At 51.9% G+C, this 24,223-nt stretch overlaps 1 protein-coding gene across 5 annotated transcripts in view; it reads right to left on the bottom strand.

Moving 5' to 3' along the window:
- RBPMS2 (RNA binding protein, mRNA processing factor 2) overlaps window positions 1-24,223 on the bottom strand; it is a 50,614-nt gene that overhangs the window by 8,829 nt on the left and 17,562 nt on the right. For 2 of the 5 annotated variants that reach the window (XM_048867096.2, XM_048867095.2), the window contains exons 2-6: window positions 18,052-18,129; window positions 16,164-16,202; window positions 14,549-14,611; window positions 12,468-12,618; window positions 11,680-11,828 (exon numbers count right to left, since the gene is read on the bottom strand). In XM_048867096.2, coding sequence (XP_048723053.1) covers window positions 11,680-11,828; window positions 12,468-12,618; window positions 14,549-14,611; window positions 16,164-16,202; window positions 18,052-18,129 — 480 coding nt within the window. Of the gene's footprint in view, window positions 1-7,429; window positions 7,584-8,913; window positions 8,971-11,679; window positions 11,829-12,467; window positions 12,619-14,548; window positions 14,612-16,163; window positions 16,203-18,051; window positions 18,130-24,223 lie in introns of all 5 variants that reach the window. The other 3 variants (XR_007358854.2, XR_012670198.1, XM_075132946.1) reach the window with 3 other exon arrangements.

The raw sequence follows: 24,223 nt of genomic DNA, 5'->3' as shown, positions 1-24,223 counted from the left end.
CCTCTTATCCCCTTCAACCTACCATAGGGTCTTGACTGGATGCGGAGCCCCTCCAGCCAGGGGATCTGGCTTAAGTGACATTGCCAAAGGACAGTGGGGAGTGAGTTTCAGCTAGAAAATAAATGGGTGTCTCTGGCACTGCCCCCATGGTACCAGTGAGAGGACAAAGGCCACAGCAAGTCAGAACTGGAATTAGAACTCCAAGCCTCAGCCCACTAGGGACAGTCTACACCGCACACCAAGCCTGGGCTTGAATCAGGTTTGAGCCCACCCCACCCCTTCAGTCCACACAAAGGGAGATTCACATCCGTAAGCACTCAGGACCCTGCTATGGGACAGGCCCGAGTCACAGCAGGACCTGGGCTCTAAGACCCATCATTCTGCACTATGGATGCAGCTCAAGCAGCAGACCTGAGTTGTGCAGTATGGTTGTGTTAGCACAGCAGAAACACCTAGGTCCAGCAGTTGGAAACCCAGGTGTATCCAAGCCCATGTCCCACAGACCTGGTTTACAATGCAGGATAGATGTAACTTTAGAGACCATAATGCCCATCCTCTTCAGGAGGAGCTGGTTCTGCTGTGGTAAGCCACAAGGGCCTAACTTCCTGGAGCCGTCACCTGGGGCAATTCCCCCTTGTGCTTATCCTCTCCCTTTGAGTAGCCCTCTCCTGGTCCCACTGCCCCAGGGAGAGGAAAGCCCTGTGAGCCACAGGTATTGAACCCAATTACAGATTCAGATTAGGGCCAGTCACTGCTGCTCCTTCCCAGTTACTATGATGGTCACATTTCAAAGTCCTCCTCCCCCAAATGTCCCTCCATACACAGGGACAGCTAGAGTTCATACAAGTTTCCCATACTCCATGTCCTCTGTCCCTCCCCCACACCATCTGGAATTAGTTTCTTCCATCCTGCCCAGCTGACCAGGAATGGAAAATCCCCATTTACAGAGCAGTGTATTGCTCTTTAACACTGGCAGGCAGCCTCTGCTGCAGAGAGGCTCCAGCCCCAGAGCTGAGCCTCCTTTGCACAGGACCAAGGAGACGGCTCTTGTAAAACCAGGCTGCAGCGACCAAGCACAAAGTACACAAGGCTGCAATCCCTGCCAAGGGGGGGATCCAAAAAAAAAAAATCTAGCCCTTGTTTAGTCTCTAGCAGCTAGTAGGGTGTCCTCACTGCAGAAGTAACCTGGGCTCTTACCCAGGTTTCACCCCTAACTCTTCCCAGCATCCACACACACATTGCCTGACTTAAAGCACCTCAAAACCACTTAAGTGGGCCCAGCTGGGGGCCACAGTTCAAACCCAGGTTCTGTACAAAGCAGGTGGGTTTCAGCCAGTTAGAAGTGTGGCTACAGGCTGTGGTGTGAACAGTCTTCTACTTCTTCCTGCCGGGCTGTCCTTTCCTGCCATTCTACTTACTCCCCTTTCCTGCCCCAGAAGCCATCTTTTCATTTATACATCCACCAGTTCAGGGTTTAAACCCCACATTGCCTGCACAGCACTAGGGACATCTGCCTCCTTGCCTGCTGCCCAGAGGCTCACACCAAGCATCCTGCTGGGCAGGGCAGTCTCTGATGTGGCATCAGCCAGGAGTCATTTGGGGAGTTGAACCCCAAAAAAATCAGCACATGTAAGAAAAGGTCTCCAAGAAGCTGGCAGAAGGCAGCCATTACCCAATGGGATTTCAATGTGGGGGAAAAACTGACTCCCTGTGCAGTACACAGTTTGACAACTAACAACCTGCCCCTACTCCAAGGGATTTGATCAGGTACTTTGTGCTGCCCTGAGCAGGGCCCCCCCCCATAGTACTGGATGGGCTTTTGAAACCAACAGTGTTACTACTGGACTGGAAGAGACACCAGCTTTAGCCTGGGGAGCAGTGTATGCTGAGCACCTACTAGCCCCCTCCTGGCCAGGCGAAAAGATGCCACCACTGCCTGCACCTGCCTCCAAGATGGAATTGCTGAAGTCTAGCTCCCCTGTTTAGAGTGGGGAAGGCTGTAGGAACCTCCATGAGGAACACCACAGGTTGTTTCTTGGGCTGTGGTTAGAACAGAGACACATACAGCAAGGATGCTCATGCCATCTTCATGTGTAAAGGCCAGACAGGCTGACCACTTAGAATCTGGAGGGCTGCAGCCCAGTGGGCAGTCTGAGGCAGACTCCTTTCCTGGAGGGACACTGTCAGTTCCCAGGAAAGCTTACTGAAGCCAGGGAGGTAGAAAATGGTATTACAATTTCTGCCATTGTAGGAAATGGAAGTGCAAATGGAGGAGTTGTGACAGCAGATTCAGGGGCCTACAAGTGTATCCAAGCCACTGCTCTGGTCAGATGTACAACTGAAAGGAGAAAAATTCAGTCCTCACACCTGAGCCAGTGGTGGGAGGCTAGAATGGATAAAGGAGTTTCCTGAAGGCAGCAAAGTGATGCTTTGTCATCTCTAGAGTGGCATCAGATCAGGCTCTAGAGACTTCACACACACCAATGCAGAGTCCAGAGGGTGAGCTGCTTACTGGAACAAGGCAAAGAGCCTGCCATGGGACTTAGATGAGTCTACTTCAGGAGATAGCCCTTCACAACTAGGCATCTGACACAAATCCCAGCTGGGATTCTCTTGTCTAGAATGTCTTTTGGCACTTGTTCATCCCCCAGTGCTGGCTCAGGTCCTAATGGACTGGATAGGAGAGTGAATGATGGGTTTTTGGATTTGTTTGTTCACACCATGGCCATTGGTAGAGAGGATTCCAACAAAAAGCCACACAGGAGCTTTGTGGAGTCTTCCTCTGCAAGCCCACCCAACTCATACTGGGAGAGCTTCAGGACAGGGACCACATATTCCTATGTCTGCACAGGACCTAGTACAATGGGATCTCATCTCAGGTGGAAGCTTTTGCTGCTTCTTTGCCCCAAAAGGGTTTCTGCATGAGATTTAGTGGAGAGCATTTCATGCACCCAGCTCTTCATCTCTTGTCTGAGCACAAAGAGACCAGTGTTCCCTCAAGCTTGCTTTGCACACCACAGCTACTTGCCACTTCAGATCAGCAGGGAGAGTTTTCAGGGTCTTCTCCAAGGGCACAGGGCTGTATCAGCAGATATGGTAGAGAATCTACTACCCAACAGCTCATGAGCCAGCAACCAGCACCTCACTTGCAGCAGCTCCAAGTGCTTCCCCTGTGTTGCAGAGTACAAGGATTTGAGTCCCTCCCCCCTTGTCCTTCTGCTCACAGGGAGGCTTTACTCCTTGGTAGTAGACAGTGACCCAAGCTGTAGTTTGACACTTCAAGTCATCTGGGAGCTGTAATGTTAACATGTAAAAAGCCAGGAGGCTGAGCTAAGAGGACCCAGTCAGGCCACTGCTCTCCAACCCAGCCAGGCTGGTCCCTGGATTTCTGACCATGGAAATATTAGGAAGTTTGAAGACTTGCTCCAGCCTGCAGGAAGAAATTGGAATGTTTGTGGGAGTTCAGTCACCTGAGCTAACCCAGTCCACCTGCTCTTTGTGCAGGACTCTTGCCACTCAGCCCCAAGGGCAAACAGTCCCTCAAAAGGAAGACTGGCTTAGGGCAGCCACCTAGGGTCTCCCTACACAGCAGTTAGACACCTGCAGCCTGCCTGTGATGCAGCTCCCAGGATTGGGGTTAAGGAGTGTTTAATTGCAGTGTAAACACTCAAGCTCTGGGACCCTCCCACCTCACAGGGTCCTAGAGCCCAAAACATCTACACTGCAGTTAAGCAGCCTGTGAGCTAGAGTCAGCTGACACAGGCCAGCCATGGGTTGAATTGCAGTGTAGAGATACCCTTACACTCCTGTACCTCAGAGAGGTGCTAGTTGCTTGCCACCTTGCATGGACTAGAGCTAGTTTAGCAATTCTCAAAGGCAGGTTCAGGTTAATCAAAGGCACCCATTGCAGCCTCTAGGTGACTAAAGTTTGCTAACCAAAAAAATCCAAGCTCTGTCAGCTTCAGGCCCCTTGTGCCCAGTAATAAGACTGACTTAGCCAGCTAGTCTGGCATTCAGGGCATGGTGCAGAGGGAGTGAGGGTGGACTAGCATGAATTCAGAGCCCCCAGCATGGCTCTGGAGGAGCCTCCTGGAGTCAGACTTGACTTAGCAGCCTCCGGCAGGAATCAGTCTTCAGATTGTGCCTCGACAGAAAAGCTGCAGCCCTGACACTGAGTCCCCGGCACGGCACAGGCAGGAATGTGCTGTCCAGCTGCCAAGAGAGCCAGCCGTTGGCGATTAGCAGCTGCACTTCCAGCAGACTCTATGTCAACATGCCAGCCACCACCCTGCCCTGCAGGTGGAGGTCTTCACAAGAGGGAGAGGAGATGGCAGCTGAGCCCAGCAAGAGCCAAAGGGAGCCCTCTGCCACAGAGGAGATTGGGGGAGTGGTTTCAGCTGACACTGCCTCCCTGCCATTGGGGCCAGAGCAATCTAGATTGGAAGTCACGCAGGTGTGACCATCCAAGGAAATGACTGCCCCCCACTAGGGTGGTCTAGCCAAGTACTGTCAGCCCTCCCACCACTAAGCAGCAGCAGGCACTTGACTGCACCCAGCTGCTCCCAGGGTGTTCCAGGGGGCTGGGGTGTAAGCAGCAGCATTTGGCCAGAACGGTCTGGCCTTAGAACTGCAACATGCAGCATGGAGACAGCTTAGCCTGCCACCTGCTATACATGCCCAAGTTTCCTAGCAGCCTTGGTTCTGGGGAGGCAGGAAGGAGCTGGGTGAGGAGAGCTTCTTCCCTACCAAGCCTGCCCTGGAAGGAGCATGTAGGGGCACAGCTTGCTGTTCAGGAGAGGCATTTCAATGAGCATTCAGGCCTCACCCACATAGTGCCTTAAAAGGCATCTATACCCGGGTGGGAGTCAGAATGAGATTCAGCTAGGCCTGAGCAAGCTGGTTGTAGCCGGAGAAGTAGCTGCTTCCCCCCTTTCAATAGATTCTGAAGGCACCCGAGAGTCCCTAGCCTGCATCAGGCAACTAACGAAGCCTGTTTTCAGACAATCCCACTTGGGCACCGAGCTATGGGAACCTGAAGTGCTCTCATCCTACTGGGCAGGTAACAACTGAATGTTATGGACTTGCAAAGGCAGGACATTATGTTGGACTAGATGTTGGCTCCCAGCCAAGTATAGAGCCACTCTGCATTCCCTCCAGAAAGTCAGAAGTCCCCACCTTCTCCAGAGGAGCAAGCTGGACCTCATGTCAAAAGGACAATTGTGCACCAGACCCTCAAAGCCAACACAAGTTCTCCAGCACCAGGCTCTCCTCTGCTGGGAAAGAATCAGATGACATTTAACATCCTAGATGCCCTCCAGACCAGGACTCCCCAACAGTCCTATGGCCCTGGAAGCTGCTCCCCTAAAATACCAATTGCTAGAGGCCACCTCAGTGCTCACACTACTTGGCCTTTCTGCCAGCCAGCCACACAGCATAGCTGAAGTCACCTGTGCAACACTACAATGGTTCTCATCACTCCTCTCCAGCAGGAGCCGGAGAGCTATTTGAGTATCTGCTCCTCTCCAGAGACATCACCTGCAGTCCCCCAGGATCTGTCCTACCTACCCTGCCCCTCCAACCCACTGACATCTACCTTCTGGCAGGTCACCAGGAATGCGAGTGCTGGGACAGTCAGCTGCAGCTTCTCCCTACAGATGCAGCCACCACTGTCAGTTCTGGCACTATGCCAGCCCTCAAGTGAGCAGCCTGCTCCCATTAAGCCTGGACAAGGCAGAAATACCAGCTGGGAGGGAGAAAGCATGTAGCTAGTCACTGACCTCCCCTTCCATCGATGGGCTCTGCCTCCAGTTGCTGGAAAACCTCAGGTTCTGCTGCCTCCTCACCAAGTCTGGAGGGCCAAATGTTGAATGGAGGAATCCCTTTCCCACCTCCTGCTCACTTGGGGGACAGCACCCCTTTGGGGAAGGGAGCTGACCAGCAAGCCATGCATGTGTCACTGGGTAGCTCTGCAGCTGGATGCAGAGGCTGCAGTGTGTCTGCTGCAGCCACCAACAGGCTACACTGCTGGAAGAATACATCCCCTTGTGCGCTGCTCTCCACCTGCATCCAATCCATGTCCATGGGGAATACTTTGGCTCATTTCTGGTCTCTGCTACATACAGAGCCTGCCAAGGCAGCTGTGTGCCAGGACAAGGTGGCTAAAAGAAGCCAGGGTAAAGCATGGGGGAGCTGGAGAAGGCTTCAGTCACTGAAGCCAGCTGCTAGAAGCAGGTTGGCTCACCCAGTGTGTCTGCTCTGAGCTCAATGAGGTGCTCCCTTGTGGGAGAGCTGTGCCACCAGGGGCCAGGCACAGGAATGTAAATGCTTATTGAACAAGTTACAGATATTACAAGAGCCCCACACTCCCCCATGCAGAGGGTCCATCCTAGGCAAGATGCTGCAGCAGCGACACTGACCCTGCAACGGTAGGGGCTATAGCAGATCCTTACCTTGCACTTTTAGTGCGAGCCAGACAGCCTGGCCCCTTCCTGAAGGGCCATGTTGGTATGGGGCAAACTGACCTGCCATGCCCACAGAAGTTCCCAAGCCACAGGAAGCAAGGGTCCTGGTCCCCACACTGACTCAGAGTTTGCTCCAGGAGCTGGAAGAGCCTCCTGGCACCTCTTCCTCCCTATTGCAGTTTGGGCCAGGAGAGCCAGAGTGTCCCTGCATGGCACCTCTAACCCCTCTGCTTGAGTGGAGCATCACTGCAGTGACAGATGTTCTTCTGTGAAGACCCCTCTTCAGACCCCACGTTTTCCCCCTGCACTGGGGAGTGCATTGCTGTGCTGCTCTGTGCAGCTCCCCACCACCACATTAGTTAGGGCTCTCTGGAGCTGCCTCCTGGCAACACCGGCAGTCTGCCAAGAGGAGCTGAGCCCCAGGCAGGAGCGGGCTTTGTTTGTGCTAACTGGGGAGGAAAGGTAAAGGTTAGACCTGATGTCGTGGGGCTGGGTCTAGCCCCTTTGGAGAGTCTGGAAGGAAGTGCCTGACAAGTGCTGTTCTCGAACGTGCACAGTAGAGAATTTAGTTGTGTGCTTCCGTCATCACATTGCTCGCCTCCCCCACCATGTGACATGAGTGAGACAAGGGTGTGGCCGGGGAGAGATGAACTCCTTTGACACCAAGTAGCAGGTTTTCCCTGCCATGGTTCAATGAGGTTCCTGCCCCCTTGCCCCTGACAGAGCTAAGTAAACCCTAGCTTGTTGGGGAGAAGTTCAATGTAAGATGGTGCCATGCTGTGGTGCCATGTTGTGCTGCCAAGTTGGAGATGTGGGTTAGAAAGAATGCCTGGCATCTCATTCCCCAGGCTCTGGTGGGTGGGTAGCGTGAGGCCCATGCACTGATCGCCAAGGAGATATGGGCTACAGAGATGGGCAGAAGCTTGCAAATCCCGCTGTGCACCCTGGAGAAGAGATGGTTACCTTACCAGTCTTTCCAGACGTGGGGGCCATCATGCTTAGGAATGAAGCTGTAGGACAGCCACTCCACTAGCGGCAATTAGGCATCACTAGGGTGTCCCATCTCCAGGGACAGCTCTGAGCTTCAGGGCTAGCCTGCGCTGGCATCATGGCTGGCGTTCACTAGGGACATCAAAGGAGGGATTTGAGAGAGGGAGGGAAGGCAGACGGGATCATTTAAGTCAGTGATTGTCCACTGTGGGAGTCCCCGTGGCAGAGGCTTGCAGCATCACACAGTATGCAGTCAAGTATGCCAGCCCATTGTGCTGTGGCCCTCCCAGAGATATTGGTGGTGGGACAGGAAACAGTCAATGAGCAGGTTACTGAAAGCTTCAGTGCTACTAGACACCCTGGACCAGCCTTGTACCACCCCTTGCCATCTGAGTGGGAGACATGTGCACCAATCCCATGGAGCAAGCTTGGCCGGAGCTATTACACTAAGTCACTCCTAGAGTTCTATTCAAGGCAGCAAACAGTATGCACCTCTCCAGCTGCCGCACCACTGGGGATGGGGTCCCTCAGGGATGGGTAAATGAGCCATGTGCCCAGACAAGAGCTACATGTCACAGGTCTGGCTTTACTTGGGGTAGTTTAACAATTGGTTAGGGGTTCATAGGCCAAGGAGACCCAAAGAGTTACAGGAGTCCCTCCAACAGGCTATGAACCTGCTGATGCCCAGTGTAGGGGGACCAGGTCCCACACTGCAGGGGACCATCCAGGCAGACCAGCATTTTTGCTCACCCAGATTTCCTGGGAAGGAGAAGCTGCAGCAATGAACCTGTGGAACGGTGCATGTGCTTGTATGCTGCATCACAGCAAGGAGGACAGTGCCATCTCTAGCCACCGTAGCCAGTGTGGATGGAGGACTTGGCCAGTGGTCTGTTTTGTTGCATATTGAGAACAGGGTTTGAAGGCCACTTGCTTGGCAAAGATTTTATCCACAATTCAAGAACTAGTCCTCAATCTAATCTCACCCCACCCTGCAGCCCCACCCAGCCAGGCCTCTGCAGCAGAGGGCTCCTGCCTATGGATTAAGTGGCTCAGCGCTGGCAGCAGTTAAGTAATGTTTAACTCCATACATTTTTATGGAGCACCTGTGCAGGAATGCCTCTGAGGACATGCCAGCTAGAGATCACAGCATGGGGAGAAACCTGGTAGTGACTCAGAGCTGCAGGAGAGGATATTTGTCCCAAAGCTACTTTAATGAGAAGACCTGATCAAACCACACAGTCCTTGGCAAGACACTCCTTCTCTTCCCTTGCTGCCCCTGGAGTGGGAAAGGCCAGGTGAATGCTGCTGGCATGTGGATGAGCTGTACAGAGTTCTACTGTTTTGAAGTTAACCCATTACTGTTCTGGCTGCATGGGCTGTACTGTAGTTAGTGCCATCTGCCCAGCCACCCAGCACAACATGGCAGCACTGCCTAGGGCAGAACTCCTGCTCGTGGGCTTACCTCTAATGAATACTGCTTCCTGTAGGGCATCTAAGAGGAACTCTAGACAGACCAGCCCTGTTGGAAGTGGAGCAAACCAAAAAGCTTTTAGAGTGACTCTCATGAGCTAGATGGGCAGAGCTGATCTTGTAAAGCAAGTGCATTAATATCCCTCTGCACAGGTGCTGACTGTGGGTGCTCTGGGGTTGGAGCACCCATGGGGAAAAATGGTGGGTGCTGAGCACCTACCAGCAGCTCCCTGCAATCAGCACCTCCCCCTCCCTGCACCTACAATTGGCTGTTTTGCAGCATGCAGGAGGGGGATGGGAGAGAAGCAAGGATATGGCATGCACAGGGAATGGGTGGAGTGGGGGCAGGGCCTGGGGTTGAGCATCCCCCAGCACAAAAGAAAGTCAGTGCCTGTGCCCCTCTGGCTCAAGTCCTAGGGAAGGGTAGGTGAGGCTTCTGGTCCAGGTAAGCTTCCAACTGGCCTTCCCTTTCAAGGCCATTCTTTAAGCAGCTGCAGTGATTACATTTTACCCTTCCTCTAGCCATCTCCCAGCAGCCTAGGGCTGTATAGAGAGGCATGGTTTGGTGACTAACCTGATAAAGGAGTCTCATTATGCAGAGCCCTAGTCATTCTAGAGTGCAGTATCCCAAGTCACTACCTGCCTGTTTAGGATGGGCATGTGTACTTCAGATCTCTAACAGCAGTGCAGGGACTTGAGCAACCAAGCGACTGTCAGTCAATGCAAGGGTAGGCCACTGCTCATTCTGGCCCTATGCAGCTTATTGGCCTGCTGGACCTCTCACCTATGTAGCAGAGTGCCAAAAAGAGTGGCTAAAGAGAGGCCCGGCTGGGCAGAGATGGTCTTTCCCTAGTTCAGTCTTTGAGGGGTCCTGATGCATAGGATACAGGACACAAGCCTGCATGCGTCAATGCCTTAAGCAGGGATATCAGGACTACATGGCAACAACAAGAGCAACTAACCATGGCCCTTTGTTGCACATCAGCTGAACCCAGACACATTAAGATGCAGCAATACACAGTGGAGGCTCCCAGACAAGGTTAACTATCCTTGGTACCTCTATGGCCTCACAGCCCTGTGGCTCCACCCTGGGAGGCAGGGCCAGGCTGTTATCCCCACTTCCAGATGGGGAAGTGAGTGAGCCACAGTGACTTGCTCAGGTCACACAAGGCTGTTTGTGGCAGAGCAGGAATTGACCCCCTGATCTTCCATGGACCAGGCAGGGCTCTAACCACTGAGCCTTCCTTCCTCTGCCTCCCCATGGTGAGGCCATGCTAGGTTTAAGTTAGCACATTGCAGGTCCCAGATTAGAATTAAAAGCTTGTTTAAGCTACAATTGGTTCTGATGCCTCCTCCTGCACAGGGCAGCACCACAGGCAGAAGCTGAAGCATCCAAAACCTTAATGTGTTTGGATTGGGTTTTCAGTGCAACTCTCAACAGGTCGGGGGGGGGTCAGTCACTGGTCTGGGGACCATTACAACATTCTTGTAGTTTGTCCTTAGGGATTCAAACTCAACTTTAGCTCCATTTTAGTGTGGTGGTCTTGGAATTCCTTTGATTTTAAACAGGACATTGGCAGACACTAACCTTTAGCAAGGAGCCCAGCTTTTGGTCATGGAACTGATGCAACAGCCTTAAGTTGTATTTTAACTTTGAAAGGGCAGATTCGTGGGCATGCCAAAGCAGCCTGCCAGCTCCAGTTGTGAAGCTTTATCAAAGCAGCTGCAGCATGCTTGTAAATCTGGTCCTTGCCAGAGACTGGAGCTAGGACATGGGGCTTGAGGACCAGGCTCCCTATGGGCTCCAAGGCTTCTGCCTCAGTTCCCCTCTAGAGCTGCCCTGGTGCAGCAGAGCCATATGGAGCCTTTCAAGCACTGCTCCCCAAGCTAGCACATGGGTACAGAACATCAGAGATCAGTAACAGGTAGGCAGAGTCATCTACCAGTGAAGTGTCCTGACACACGACCAGTCTACCTCATGCCTGCATGCAGTGATCCTGTTTCCAGTAAAGCTACAGAAGGGCAAGAATTGGAGTGGTCATCGGAGCTGTTGACCTGACCTGGTCTATAGCCTATAGCATAACCAATAATTAACTCCCTAGCTATTACTGAGTTGATTCAAATGCAGCCCATGCACAAAGTTCCCATTAGTTTTAGCGATGAGAAGTTTGAAAAGCACCATTCAGAACAAAGCCAAATCTCAGGTACCTAATTTAATTAAACTTGCATTGAGCTGTGTACATGCAGCCATCTGGCAGTACACCTTCCCTTTCAGGAGCCATGAAGGTGGAGCCCCTGTCTCACGTGCACATGGAACTCAGCCTTGGCGACAGAGTTGTGACTGGCCCCTCCATAAGCAGGTTGCACAGCTCACTGATCCGCCAGCCTTTCCTTCCACTGGCCCTGCTGAACAGGATTCTGCTTGGCTCCATGTACTGCCAGCCAGCCAAGTCCCAAGGGCAGGCTTCCCCTGCTGTTGGCAGCCAGGCAGACTGAACCTGCAGTGCCAGAAGTGTCTGGGCTTTCACCGCCTGTGGGGCAGGTGAACTCGGGCTTTCGTCAGGGCCCCCCCGCAAGCCTGTTCACTTAGAGCACCAGCACAGGAATGCACTCTCCTGCTCAGTAGTGGATCAAGGTGCAGAAGCCAATGGCCCAGCCAATCATACAGAGAGAAGGAACAAATAAGGCTCCAAGTTAATGGTTCTCCAGAAGGCACAGGAGGGCTTCCCTTGGAGCAGGGCAGCTGGGCAGGACTCACCTGAGCGTGAAGGGCAGCAGCGGCGGCAGCAGCAGCTGGGTATGTGAACGCGGCATGGGGGATGGCAGGGGTTAGCTCTGTGGTGTACAGTGGGTAGGGAGCCCATGCCTCTGGAGATGCCGGAATAAGAGCTGCTCCAGCCAGGTCATCTAGAGGTTTAGAAACAGCAGTGACAGTGTTTGAGATGTGTGCCGAGGGGGAGCAGAGCTGACTGCAGCAGTAAGACTGAGGCTCAGCACTGCTTTGCTTTCAAGAGTCCCTGTCCCCCCCCGCCCCCAAGGGGAGATGAGGAACTCCAGTTTGGTTAGATCTCTCTGGAGAGCCACTCCTCTGCCTCCATGCCCTGAATAGCTCCTTGCACCCAGAGCCCTGTGCAGCTCAGCCACCAGTGATCAAGCTGAGGGAAGTTATGGCTTGATGTGCTAATGCCACCTCTCCTGCCCTGGGGGGTAAGGGGTGGGCTAACCCTGACAGCATGGCAGCCTCTATAGCAGCGTGAGTGCTCTGAACCATCTACACCTGGTGACCCCTTGTTGTATGTGAATCAGGCTGCCCCAGCAAAGCCCACAGGTGGGCCCTGCTGCAGCTGTGGGTGAAGGACCAAGTTGCTCTCCCCAGTTTCAGTGCCCTCCCAACAGCCAGCAGTGACTGCACATCTGAGGCCAGGCTCCTGCCTGATGTGGGCATTAATGGCCACCTAGACAGCAACAAGGGAAGCAGCTGCAGTGCCCACTCCTGCTTCACTGTAGAGCCCCTCCTTTCCCAATGCGGCCCCAGTGGCTACTCACAGGGGTCCCGTGCGATGAAGTGTGCGCCCAGGGCAGGGTGGATGTTGGTGGGGTTCGGTGTGGCCATCAGCTTGCTTTTTGCCATCTTGGTGTTGGCTTTGGCAAACTCCAACCGCAAGGTCTGGGGGTTCTCTGGGTCGAAGCGGATGCCCTGCAGGAGGGGGAGCACAGAGTCTTGCACTGAAGCAAATTCCATTCCCCAGGTGGGTTCAAGATGAGAGGTGACTAGTCACCTCTCCCCAGCCAGGGACCAGAGCCCAACCTGTGACTACAACCAGTTATGCAGAGTGAGGTGAGGCCAGGGAACACTAGACCAGAAATGGACTGCTTGACTCTCCAACTTTCTGTGCACTAGGGAATTTTTCCATCTTGCTAACAGCTGATCTGGTGTTGGTCCTGTCCATATGTGCACACTTCCAAGCCCCACACAGCACTATCTTTCAGAGTGGGTGAGCTTTGCTCAGAGCAAATCTGATGGAGCTGGAGATTGGAGAGCCCTGTCCACACTGGCATTTCCTCCTGTTGGCAGTGGGTGTGGCTAGACTCCTGGTAAACCTGGGTGGGGATGCACTAGTGTGGAAAAGGCTGCAAACTTCTTGCACTAAAGACAGGAGCGTGAGCCTGAGCAAGCCACAGGCAGCAGCTGCTCAGCTCAAGTAGGGGGAGGCAAGATGTGCTCCCCAACATGCAATAGCCTGGCTTGTCACCTTAGCAAGGTTTTTATTAGATGGCTTAGGGGCAGGATGCTAAGTAACGGGTGGGGGCACACATGGCTGGACAGGTGTGCACTTCATCACATCCCAGCAAGGATAATGCTCAGTGTATTGAGCCAGCAAGCGCATTAGTCCCTGGCAGACACCTGATGCCATGGTGATGGAAATGAAGACATAAAATTCCCCACAGATCTACAGGGCCCGTTGTAAGCCAGGTGCTGGGGGAATTCAGAAGTTCTATCCATGAGACTTTCTGCTGAACTGACTTGTCACCCTCCCTGCCTGACGGCACCTAGCCATTTAGCACTATCAGTAAGGCAGCCCTCCTCCGGCAGGGCCACGACATGGGTGTAGCAAACTGCTACCCAGCATTGGGGAACCTGGGGTCTGTAGTCCTCACATCTTCATTTGCAAATTAGGGCATGAAAGGTATCACCAAGCTCAGCCTACAGGCTCCTACATTTGGAATAAATATTTGGTAATGGGCTCTTCAGTCTAGCCACCAAAGATATGAGACCCAATGACTAGATGTTGAAGCAAGATGAATTCAGACCAGAAATAAGGTGTACACTTCTGATGGTTAATTACTTTCACTAGAACAACTTCAAGGATTGCAGCAGCTTCTCCAGAGAAGATTGGCTGTTTTTCTAGCTTTAAAGGGAATTGTGGGGAATCTGACCATTGCTATAGAGGTCCAATGAGAGGATCACAGGGACTTCTTCTGGCCCTGGAATCTATGAACTGAAGGCTCACCCTCTGTTTGACTGTCCCACAACCAGGGGAGCCAGAACTCACCCAAGTTTTATGCCACCCCCACCCTACACTGCACAGTCTTACAAGCTGGTTTTGCAGTTAGTGTCTCATTTCAGACATGGTTACGAATAAGGCAGGCTGTTGTGATCATGCAGTGAAAACCCTTCACCTCAGAGCTAGAGACCCAGACATGGGAGGCCTTTAGTCTTCAGTAGAAAGGTGTGATGGGGAAGGGAGATGACGAGCTGGCAGTGAATAGAAGGAAGCTTCCAGTATTTGCTTTGCCCAGCTCACAATATAATGCCAGAGGTGTTACCTAGCTGTGGAGGAGTTCTGAACAGACGAAGTGCATTGCATTGGCGATAGCTGGTTTCTAGACCAGGCTGAAGTCCTAGTGTAGGTACTGATCCTTGCCCTCCATTGCTTTAGGGTATAGCTGACGGGTGGGGAATCCTTCACATGCTGCTGACAAGCCAAGCATCCATTTACCTTGCTGCCTGGTTAGAAGTGGCACTAAGCATCAGCTGCTAGAGGTGGGGGTTACAGATCTCCAAAGGAACACTGGGGCTGGTTAGCCACATGAGGCCCCAGCTGGAGACATGGATGGGTACTTACATTTAAGGCATTCTTTGCTGCTTCAGCACCAGCTCGGCTATCAAAGGTAACGAAACCAACTGGCTGGAGGAGACAACAGGTTAGGTCCAAGCGCCTCCTCCCATGCTAGTCCTCCCCAAGCTGCCAGCCCCAGCCAGACCAGAATCCTGCAGCATTCAGAGAGTGGCAAGAGGCCAGTGTGGCTGCTCTAACCCATATCTTAGAGGCATCTGTGCAGAGGCAGAGAATTCAGAGAGAAGCCCAAGATTCATACCATGCTTCCATTCCCCACCCACCACCCTCCAATGTGCTTCTTCTGGCCTGGGCCCAGGGCTGCTCTGTTAGCACCATGGGAATTTGCCGATGGATCATTAGGCCAGTCAGGACCAAAAGCCCTGTGGTGTCTGGCAAAGAGCACTGAGATCCAGTCACCCCCAGCTCTGGCCTCGGAGTAGTGTCTGAATTGCAGTTCCAACTGGTGTTCAAGCTTGTCTGGGTTTGGGGGGACAGTTTTGTCAGGGCAGACAAGGGCAGGGCAGTCACTGGGTTAAAGGTCAGATCCCAGCCCCTCTCTCACTTGGTCATTTCACATCTTCAGAGAGCTGCATGACATGGGGCAGCAAACTGCCCTACCTCTGCAAGAGCAGCATATGCTTAAGCCTTGGGGGTGGGAGGGGATACCACATATAGCCTTTGTGAAGGGGCACCACCACTTCCATGCAGCCAGCCAGCTCAGGTCATGGATTAAGCTTTCATCCCCCTGCTTCCCCCAACTGTGGAGTCCAGGGAGCTCTGTAGGGAGGTGTGACACCTCCCAGTACCTAGGGCAGGAGGGCCCCAGTTATCCATAGGGATTTACACTAAGAGGCTCGGAGTTGGCAGCTTCACAGCTCTGCCTCCTGTTACTAGGCTTTCCTGCTAGCACTTGCCTCCCAAGCAGGTGACTGGGGTTGTTCTGTGGCTACCCCTCCACAGCATTATTGGAGGGGGGCTGCACTGGACTGCATGCCAGCTTTGTTCACACAGAAGCACAGCTCTCAGTAAGAGGACAGCAGGGACATGTCAGTCAGCTTGGAGTGACAGCTCCCACATCTGAGGCAGAGGCAATGCAGCACCCGCTGAGCTGGTCCCATAAGCTCACAGGTCTGTGCCCTGCCTAGGCTGGGCAACCCCCATCCAAAGAATCTCTCCACAGCTTTAGACTGCCTCTAGCCCACCACTGTTCAAAGCCTGCATCATCAAAATGGCCTCTGGTCTAGTCTGCCTGTAAGATGCTTGCTGCCTCGTTGCGCTCAGCTGGATGAGAAGTGGAACAGACCAGGTGGGCTCAGTGTTTTACTCCCCAGGGTGGAGTCACTGGTGGTCCCACTCCAAGGCTTGCTGCTGCCCAGCCATGCAGCAGAGGTGGCTGGAAAGGCATTTGGGAAAGCTGTATCATGGGCTGGGGGACAGGGTCTGGATGCAGGTGTGAGCAGGAACTGAGGAGAGCACCCAGGCTACCAGAGGATGGCAGTTCACCCTGCAGGGACTGTGGGATCCTCCCTGAGCCCCATCCTGGGAACCTAATCCCTGCTACAACAGAAGCCATGGAACTAATGCTGGGGGGGGGGGGAGAAGAGATGGAATAAAGAGTTACCTGTTTTGATGTTAGTTTGATCAGTGACCCTTCATAGCCCTGGAGAGAGAGAGAGAAACCAGAAAGTTACGACTCCTTAAAAAGGCAAGACAACCAGTGAGGCATCATGACAACACAACTGACTTCAGGAATCCCCCACCAGCCCCAGCTAGTTTCTGAAGCATAACTCTGGATGATCCAGCTGTGTTTGAGCTAGGTTAGCCTCTCCTCCCAAGCGAGGGCAGCCTGGTCCCTCTTCTCCCCTCCCACCCTGCTGAACTTGGCAGGCATCACAAGTGCTAGGCTCCCACCTGTGCCTGCTGGACAGCCTGTGAAGAGTTACTTAGTAGCAAAAGCAGCTTCCCCAGGGCTGCTCACAGCAGAATTTAGGTCTTTAGGAAGATGCACAGAGGAGGCATCTGAAGTTCATTTTGATTCAGAGTCTGTTCAGGAAGCTAGATGCCAGCATGGCTAGGGGGCTGGAGCACGTTAACCCCAGCAGATGCTACTGCCAGCTGATGAACAAGAGATTACTGAATGGGGGGCAGGGGGGAGAAGGATGGGATACTGAGGTGGGTATCCTGGTCCCAGTCAGCTATTGTTTCTGGTCCCCATGCATCCAGAGCAGCAGCACTGCCTAGACCTCTGGTTTTCAACCTTTTCTCATTAGCAGAGTTCTAAAACATTTTGGACTGGAAGTGCAGACCCTTTGGAAATCTTAGGCACTCTGCACACCCCCAGGAGTCCAGACACCATAGGCTTTGCCACTGGCCTGGACTATACAGACTGCAGACCAGAGCACCAGCATCAGTTTAGTTTCAGCCCATAGTCTGGGTTTACAGCTTCCTGGACCAGACACACACCCCTACACCTGGATTTGCCCAGGAAGGATGGCTTGTTGTGCCACCAGTGGTCAGGATTGTGCAGTGTTGTGCACAGGGCCATTAGCACTAGAGGCAGTGCCCCAAGCAAGCCCGGACACCTCTGCAGAAGTCTATGGCAGAATTGCTTGTGCCCCAACCCCATGGCCTAGGGCAAGGCCCAGCAGGTTCTTATCCAGACAGGACCTGCAGGGTTTGGAAAGAGGAGTCTGTGCCATAGCAGGGAAGGGTGGTACAGCCCCCCACTCCCATGAACAGGCCTGTTCTCCAGGTACACTGGAGGGGGAAGTTGTCATGGTAGTGGTTCAGCATCTCTACCCAGCTTAGCTACTCCCCAGCCCCTCTGTGATGAGCTATCAGAGATTTCAGCTGTCACAGGGAATCTGACTCACACCTGGGTCAGACATTTCACCCACTGCACATTATTAGGGACAAGGGGGAGCTCTTCACCTCCCATGTTGCTCTGGCTGCTGTTTGCTGCTCTAAGGGGACATCCTTCTCCCTAGGGCTCTCCAGTGCAGTGGAGAGTGAGCAAGCAGCACCTGCTGTGGCTTTTAGTACATTGGTGTGAGCTCCTGTGAAAGGGAGGAACCACCAGAGGGCCCCAAGGGGCACCTTCTGGGTTATCAGTGGGGTATGGTGAGTGCCAAACTCCCATCAACCCTGGGCTCAGGACAGTGAGGGATTGATGGCCTGCAGTGCCTGGGGCAGAGGGGATGGCCTCTACTCCCCAGTAGAGGCTTCTGTCACTGCCACCAGCATTAGATGCCTCACTATTGTGACTGAGCAGGTTACTCTGAAGGGCTCCCCCCTGACCCCCACTGAGCAGCAGCCCAGGTCCCTTCACTCTTCCCATTAGACTTTCAGACCCAGTAACATCTCCTCTGCCCCCCCCCCCCCCATCATCTCCCCCCTGCCCCCAAAGAAACTCCCTCAAGCAGATGGCAGCTGAGGCAGGCCAGCTGGAGGACCAACCAGCATGTTGCTAGCAGGGCAGCCCATTTTAGGTTGGTTTTGCACCTACTCACCTTGAACGGTCGGAAGAGCAAGTAGAGTTCTCTGGGTTTGATGTCCACAGGAAGGCCACTGACAAAGAGTGTCCGTACCTAGAAGAGAGGGGCCCACATTGAGTGCTGGCAGGCAGAGGCTGGAGTGCTAGATACCAGATGCATTTCAGAGACATGGCCTCAATACATCACCCTTCGCATTCTAGGCCTTTCCCTGGGGGATGGGGAAGAAGAGTGTGATGAAGTGGGACTGTTCTTAATGTTCCTCTGAATAGTGTGGGAGTGCCTCAGTTTCCCTTAGGCAGTTCTTAAGTATCTAGGTGGCAGGATAAGGGTGTATGATCATTGCAGAGCCCTAGAGGGCAGGTGTGTGCAGCATCATGCCTATGGCACCACAGTCATGGGGGAAAATGTTGCTTTAGCACTCAAGCTTCCTAGATTTGGGAGGAGGGGTGGGAAGGAGTGTGTAGCTAGAGAGGTCATTCAAACTGCTGGCTCACTTTCAGAGGCACTGCAAATCCTCCTTCATGATAGGGCGGGCCCATCAGGGCTGTACATTGAGCCAGCATCTCATGGGGGTGCAAGTTACAGAACCATGTAAAATTGCTGTTCACACCCAAAGCAGCTGTATGTGCTCCTTTATGGCTCTACTAGGCCCAGACCCTGTGCCTCAACATGACCCGGACACTAGAGCAGGACCTGAGACATTGCTCAGAAATACGTGAGCATGGATTAAGGTCTACTGGCTAGGAAATCTGATAAGCTGTGTTGCCTCAAAGATCTTGCTGGGTGCATGAGCACACAATGGGATGGACATACTGCAGCTTTCTACTAGTCCAGAGGCCATCTTTGCCCACCATCTTGGCATGAGTACACAGCCCCAGAACATCCTGCTGGGCCACAGAAGTTCTACCTGCTCCATCCCTATCACCAGGGCAGGAAGGGTCTAGCCACGCTGGTCTCAGCTCTCGAGCAGAGTGTAGGGTAATATCTAGTCCCAAGTGCTCAGTGGGCTACAGAACAAGTAGTGACCCTTGTAAAGGCCAGGCTGATCAAAGACCTGCCGCTGAACCTTTCCAGCAGCCTCTCTCAACAAGAGTCCAGTCATTCATCAAGAAGTTTCCTTCCTCACTTTTGTCTTCCTCTTGGTCCCATCTCAAGTACATCTCCATTCTTGCTATTTACATACAGGTGTGTGAACTTTGTTCTCCAGAGGAGTGCTCTGCGCGACCCACATCTCCCACCCCAGCCAGCCAGTCTCAAAGCAGCTATGGCTATTGATTTTAGACTTCTCCAGAGGGCTTGTTTCCCTCCAATGCTCTGAGAAACCTACTGAACTCCCTGCAAAGTGAGGGGGCCCAGAACTAGGCCTCTGGGTAGACTTCAAAGTAAAATGATAGCAAGACAACCAATGGAGACTGTTCATTGTCACCACTGGGGTTTTCAGTGTCACACCACATGCAGAGTCCACTGATGGAGTGAGTGGATGGCATCAGAGTGACATTCCATCTCTGGCTCAACCCTGCAAATCCATAAGTCTTGGGGCAACCCAGAGGACAATACCAGGCAGGCTCAGGGCACACACCCCTTCATGCCTCAATGGACAGCTTAGAGCACTGTGTTCCTCCCAGCAATGTACCTGAAGAGCATACAATGCCACTTTTGAATGTGGTAAGCAATTGGAGGAAGCCCAGATCTCAGCAAGGTTGGCTTGACTGACTCTTGCACACTTTATGCTCAGGTTTTGGCACAAACAGTGCCTATGGAATACCTTTAACAGACCCAGATCTGCCTGTAAGAGGATCCAGACTCCTGACCCATATAGTGATGTAGGCAGTCCATAGATCTGCTAGATTCTGCACTGACACAAAGTTTGTGATGTTTTCTACATCCATAGGCATGATGTGGACATCATGCAGGAGGCAGTAAGACCTGGCTGTCAAAGGACATTGTTTGCTGACAAGTTCATCAACCAAGGCTGCAAGCAGAGTGGAAACTGTAGCACTCTCCATGGTGCTCAACCCTACCTGCACCAAGGTTCTGGACCTTGGTCTTCTGTCCAGCATCTTGAGACCTTGAAGAGTCAAGAATCTTAGAAATGTAGGGCTGGAAGGGACCTCAAGAAGTCATCAAGTCCAGCCCTGTATTGTGGCAGGGCCAAGGAAGCCTAGACCATCTCTGGCAGGTGTTTGGAAGCTCTTAAAAAGAAGCTGGACAATGAGGGGGACTGTACAACCTCCTACCTGGAGGCCTGTTTGAGTTTAACCTCCCTTTGCTGCAGATTAAGCCCATTACTTCAATTGTCCTCCCATCACAGGACATGGAGAACAAGATCACCCTTCTCTTTATAAGAGCCCTTGAAGTATTAGAAGGCTTATCAGGTCACACCTCAGTCTTCTCCAGACTGGAAATGGAGTTCCCCACTTCCAATCTTTCCTCATAGGTCAGGTTTTCTAAACCTTTTATCATTTTTGTTGCTTTCTTTCTTGACTCTCTCCACATCCTTCCTAGAGTGTGGTGCCCAGAATTGGCCAGTACTCCACTTGTGGAGTCACTCATGTCAAGCAGACCAGGACAATTACCTTCTGTGTCTTGTACACAAAAAACAGTCCTGTTAGTACAACCTAGAACATTAGCCTTTTGTCAATGTGATGCAGCTGCAAAATCAGTTTATGGTCCACTAATCCCCAGCTCCTTCTCAGCACTTCTATCCCCAGCCAGTTATTCCTCAAGTTTATAGTTTTACATTTGATTTTTCCTTCCTAAGTGAAGTACTTTGAACTCAACAAGTCATAAAGACACTTACAGACCAACTCAAGAGGACAAGTTTAAAATTGCAAGCACTTTGGAGAACCCCTTCCATCAGGAAGTTTCATAAGCTTACTCCCCACTCCATTATTCAATGAAATGAAAATATTGGCCAGTGCTGGACCCAGGACTGACCCCTATGGGACCCGCACTAGATACACCCTTCCAAAGTGTCAGCAAGGCACTGGTAACTTCTGAGTTCAGTCTTTCATTCATGCACCCACCTTATGGTAAATTCATCTAGACCATATTTCCCTAGTTTGCTTATGAGAATGACATGCAAAACTGTTCAAACCTTACTTTTTTAGTAAGACTTTTTCATATCTACTGCTTCCCTCCATTCACTAGATCAGTAATCCTATCAAAAGGAGGAAATTAAGTTGGTTTGACATGATGTTAACAAATCCTTGCTAGCTAATCCTTATAAGCCCTATTACCCTCCAGGAACTTACAAGTACATTGTTCAATACCTGGAAAGATACTGGAAAAAATGTATTGAAGTGGACTCCTCTATAATTCCTTGGGTCCTCCTGGTGTACCTTTTTTAGGTATGGGCAAACAGAACCTTTCTCCAGTCTTGAGACCTCTCTTGTCCTCCAGGAATTCTCAAAGATAATTGCTAACAGCTCTAAGATTGCTGCAGCTAGTTGCTTAAGTACCCTAGGATGAATTTCATCAGGCCCTACTGACTTGAACATATCTGTATAAATATTCTGTTTTCCCTATTTTTAGCTTGCATTCCTCCCCTGGTTGTAAGTTACTCAACACAAATATTGACCTTTTAGTGAAGAAAGGCAAAATGGGCATTATGCACCTCAGCTTACTTGATATCAGTTTTTAACTTCTCCTTCCCTGCTAAGTAGAGGACCTACACTTCCCTGTGTCTCTTGTTCCTAATATATTTAAAGAATCTTATTGCCTTGTGCCCCCCTTGCTAGGTAAGTCATTTGTGCCTTAGCCTCAGCATAAGCATATAGAAAGTGTTCTTTTGTACTTAATTTCATCAGGTTTCCATTTTGTAGGGTTCCTTTTTGATTTTCAGGACATTAGAGAACACCTGATGGAGCCATAGTGGCCTCTTACTAGTTGTCCTATCTTTCCTTTGCACTGGAATGGGCACCTAAATTCTATCTCCATCTCCCAGTCTTGGTTATTACTTGGCAGCCTTAATGTTTAGTGCTGTTTCCCCAAGAACAATATAAATGTATGCATAACTTCCCCTGCAGCTTGACCTCTGGACTCAGCACAGGCCTACTGCAGGGGTCACTACAATAGCTAGCAGCAGCTGCCGCCAGTTTTTCTGTGGACCAGTCACTAGGCTATAAAATATACTAGAACTGTGACTCCATTTTACTGGCTGCATATCCCAGGACAGATTCAGCAGGGCCTTTTTAGCAGGCAGCAAGGCTAAGTGGCCATTTGGTCTGCTATAGACACCTGGGTTCTAATCCTGATGAGATACTATGCATGCTAGTAAGTGCCCCTTGAGCAAGGCTTCACAATAGACACTAGGTGGGTACAGGATTAACTTGTCTTTTCTCAGCTCAGTGTGCCCTTCCCTTGGCCAAAGGTGTTTCAATGTGGATGGAGGGGTACAGTTATCCTGTATCAAACTGAGCCACTTCCTGGAGATCTACTCCAGCACCAGGCGATGCTTTAGTCCAAGATCATGACACTTCACTATCCTAGTGGCTTGTTAGGTCTGTGCCCTCACTGAGATGGAGTGAAAACAAATACCTTTTACAATATAAAGTTCTGGGAAGGTGGGAGCCCTCCTGATGCTTGCTGGGACTATGGCTTTTGGCAGTCAAAGATTCTTCTGGGGGAAGACCAGCTTGGAGAATTTGGAATTTATTAAGGTAAGAGATAGTCCCTGGGGCCTGTTTAGACCACCATTTAACTCACTGGGGACACAGCCAGTTACTCCCTGCAACCATTAAAATCCAGCAGACTATTCCATCCAGCAAGTGACTAAAAACTGCTCAATGCCTGGTCCTGTCCTGCCTACCCCAACCCACTTCCATTCCTGGCCACCTGTGGAATCCACTTTGCTGTACGTATGGTCTCAGCCTGCTAGGTTCCTTCTACCAATCAGGGGCCTCCTTTAGTCTGTATCTGGTCTCAGCAGGCTGGACCCTTGCCAAGGCAAATCCTGGGGTAGCATTTGAGAGTGATGGCCAGCTCCTGCAGCTGGACTATCAAGCTGTGCAAGTCAATCCTGCAGCCTCACTGGAGAGGTGTACTGACTGGTTCTCATGCAACTGCTGGTCAGAGCTGCTAAGACAAGACAGGGACCCAGCAGCTCAGCCACAGCCTGCATGTAGCTGATGAGCAAGAAACACTAATGGGGAGGCTGGGGAGCATCTGCTGTGTATTTTCAGAAGAGACTAGCCCATCTTTTGCAGAGTCAGTGGTCACGTCACCAGTGCTAGGCCTGCATGTGCATCAGCCATGTGAAACAGCCTTCCCTGTTCAATATTTCAGGATGTGCTCAGGGCCTAGAATGGGATGTTCTTGGTGCAGTGAGATACAGGTCAGATGGTTTTGAAAGTGGCCCTGCACTCTGTTATCAGCAAGCCTGGTGCTAGAAGGGAGAGGCAGCATTAGCTTATGAGGACAAGAGTGATGTGGAGATGGTCCTAGGGAACAGCATGAGCAGGAAAGACCCAGGAGATTGGAGAGTACATTGAGAGCTCTGTCAGACTCAGGACAAAGGTGGATATGATTAGTATCCCACTCTGAATTATGAGCCCATCTACACTAGGAAAGGGCTCCACTGCCAGTGATGGCTCCCAGAGAGGCTCCCCACCTTCCACCCCCACCACATTGTTACTATTGTTTCACCACCAGTGTGGTGGGAATGGAATCTTTTCAGCACCATGGCAGAGACCCAGGTCTCAAGCACCAGCCCATGACAGGAAGCCTTGTTTGGACACCAGCTGGAGGGCAGCGTGAGACTCATCTGGGGGAACCTGCATCCATCCACTGCCAGCAACAAGGTATTTTCCTCAGACAGGCAACCAAGCCAGCTGATTCTTGCCTGGAGTGCCCAGGCTTTGACCAACACTCCCGGCATGCACCCCAACACTGTCCATGCTTAGCCCAGCCACATCACTGTACTGTTGTACCATACTCAGTGCCATCCCAACCCGATCTACAGCAGAAGATCTCCCCACCCCAGTTCCAACTCTCTACCCAAGCTACCTGGGAGAAGGAAGCAGGATGGCTTATCACTTCCTATATCACCAGCACTCAGCCAGGTGACTGAGGTGGTAACTTGGACAATGCCATGGCTGTCTTGTCCCACCAGCTGGGATCACTTGAAATGCATGAAGACACAAGGTGTGTCATTTGCCATTTCCAAACCTTCTGCTTTAACAGGTGT

Source organism: Caretta caretta, chromosome 10 (genome assembly GCF_965140235.1).
Source record: "Caretta caretta isolate rCarCar2 chromosome 10, rCarCar1.hap1, whole genome shotgun sequence".
NCBI classification, from domain to species: Eukaryota; Metazoa; Chordata; order Testudines; family Cheloniidae; genus Caretta; species Caretta caretta.
Note: the sequence above shows the minus strand (reverse complement) of the source record. Positions and strands in the feature narration are given on the sequence as shown.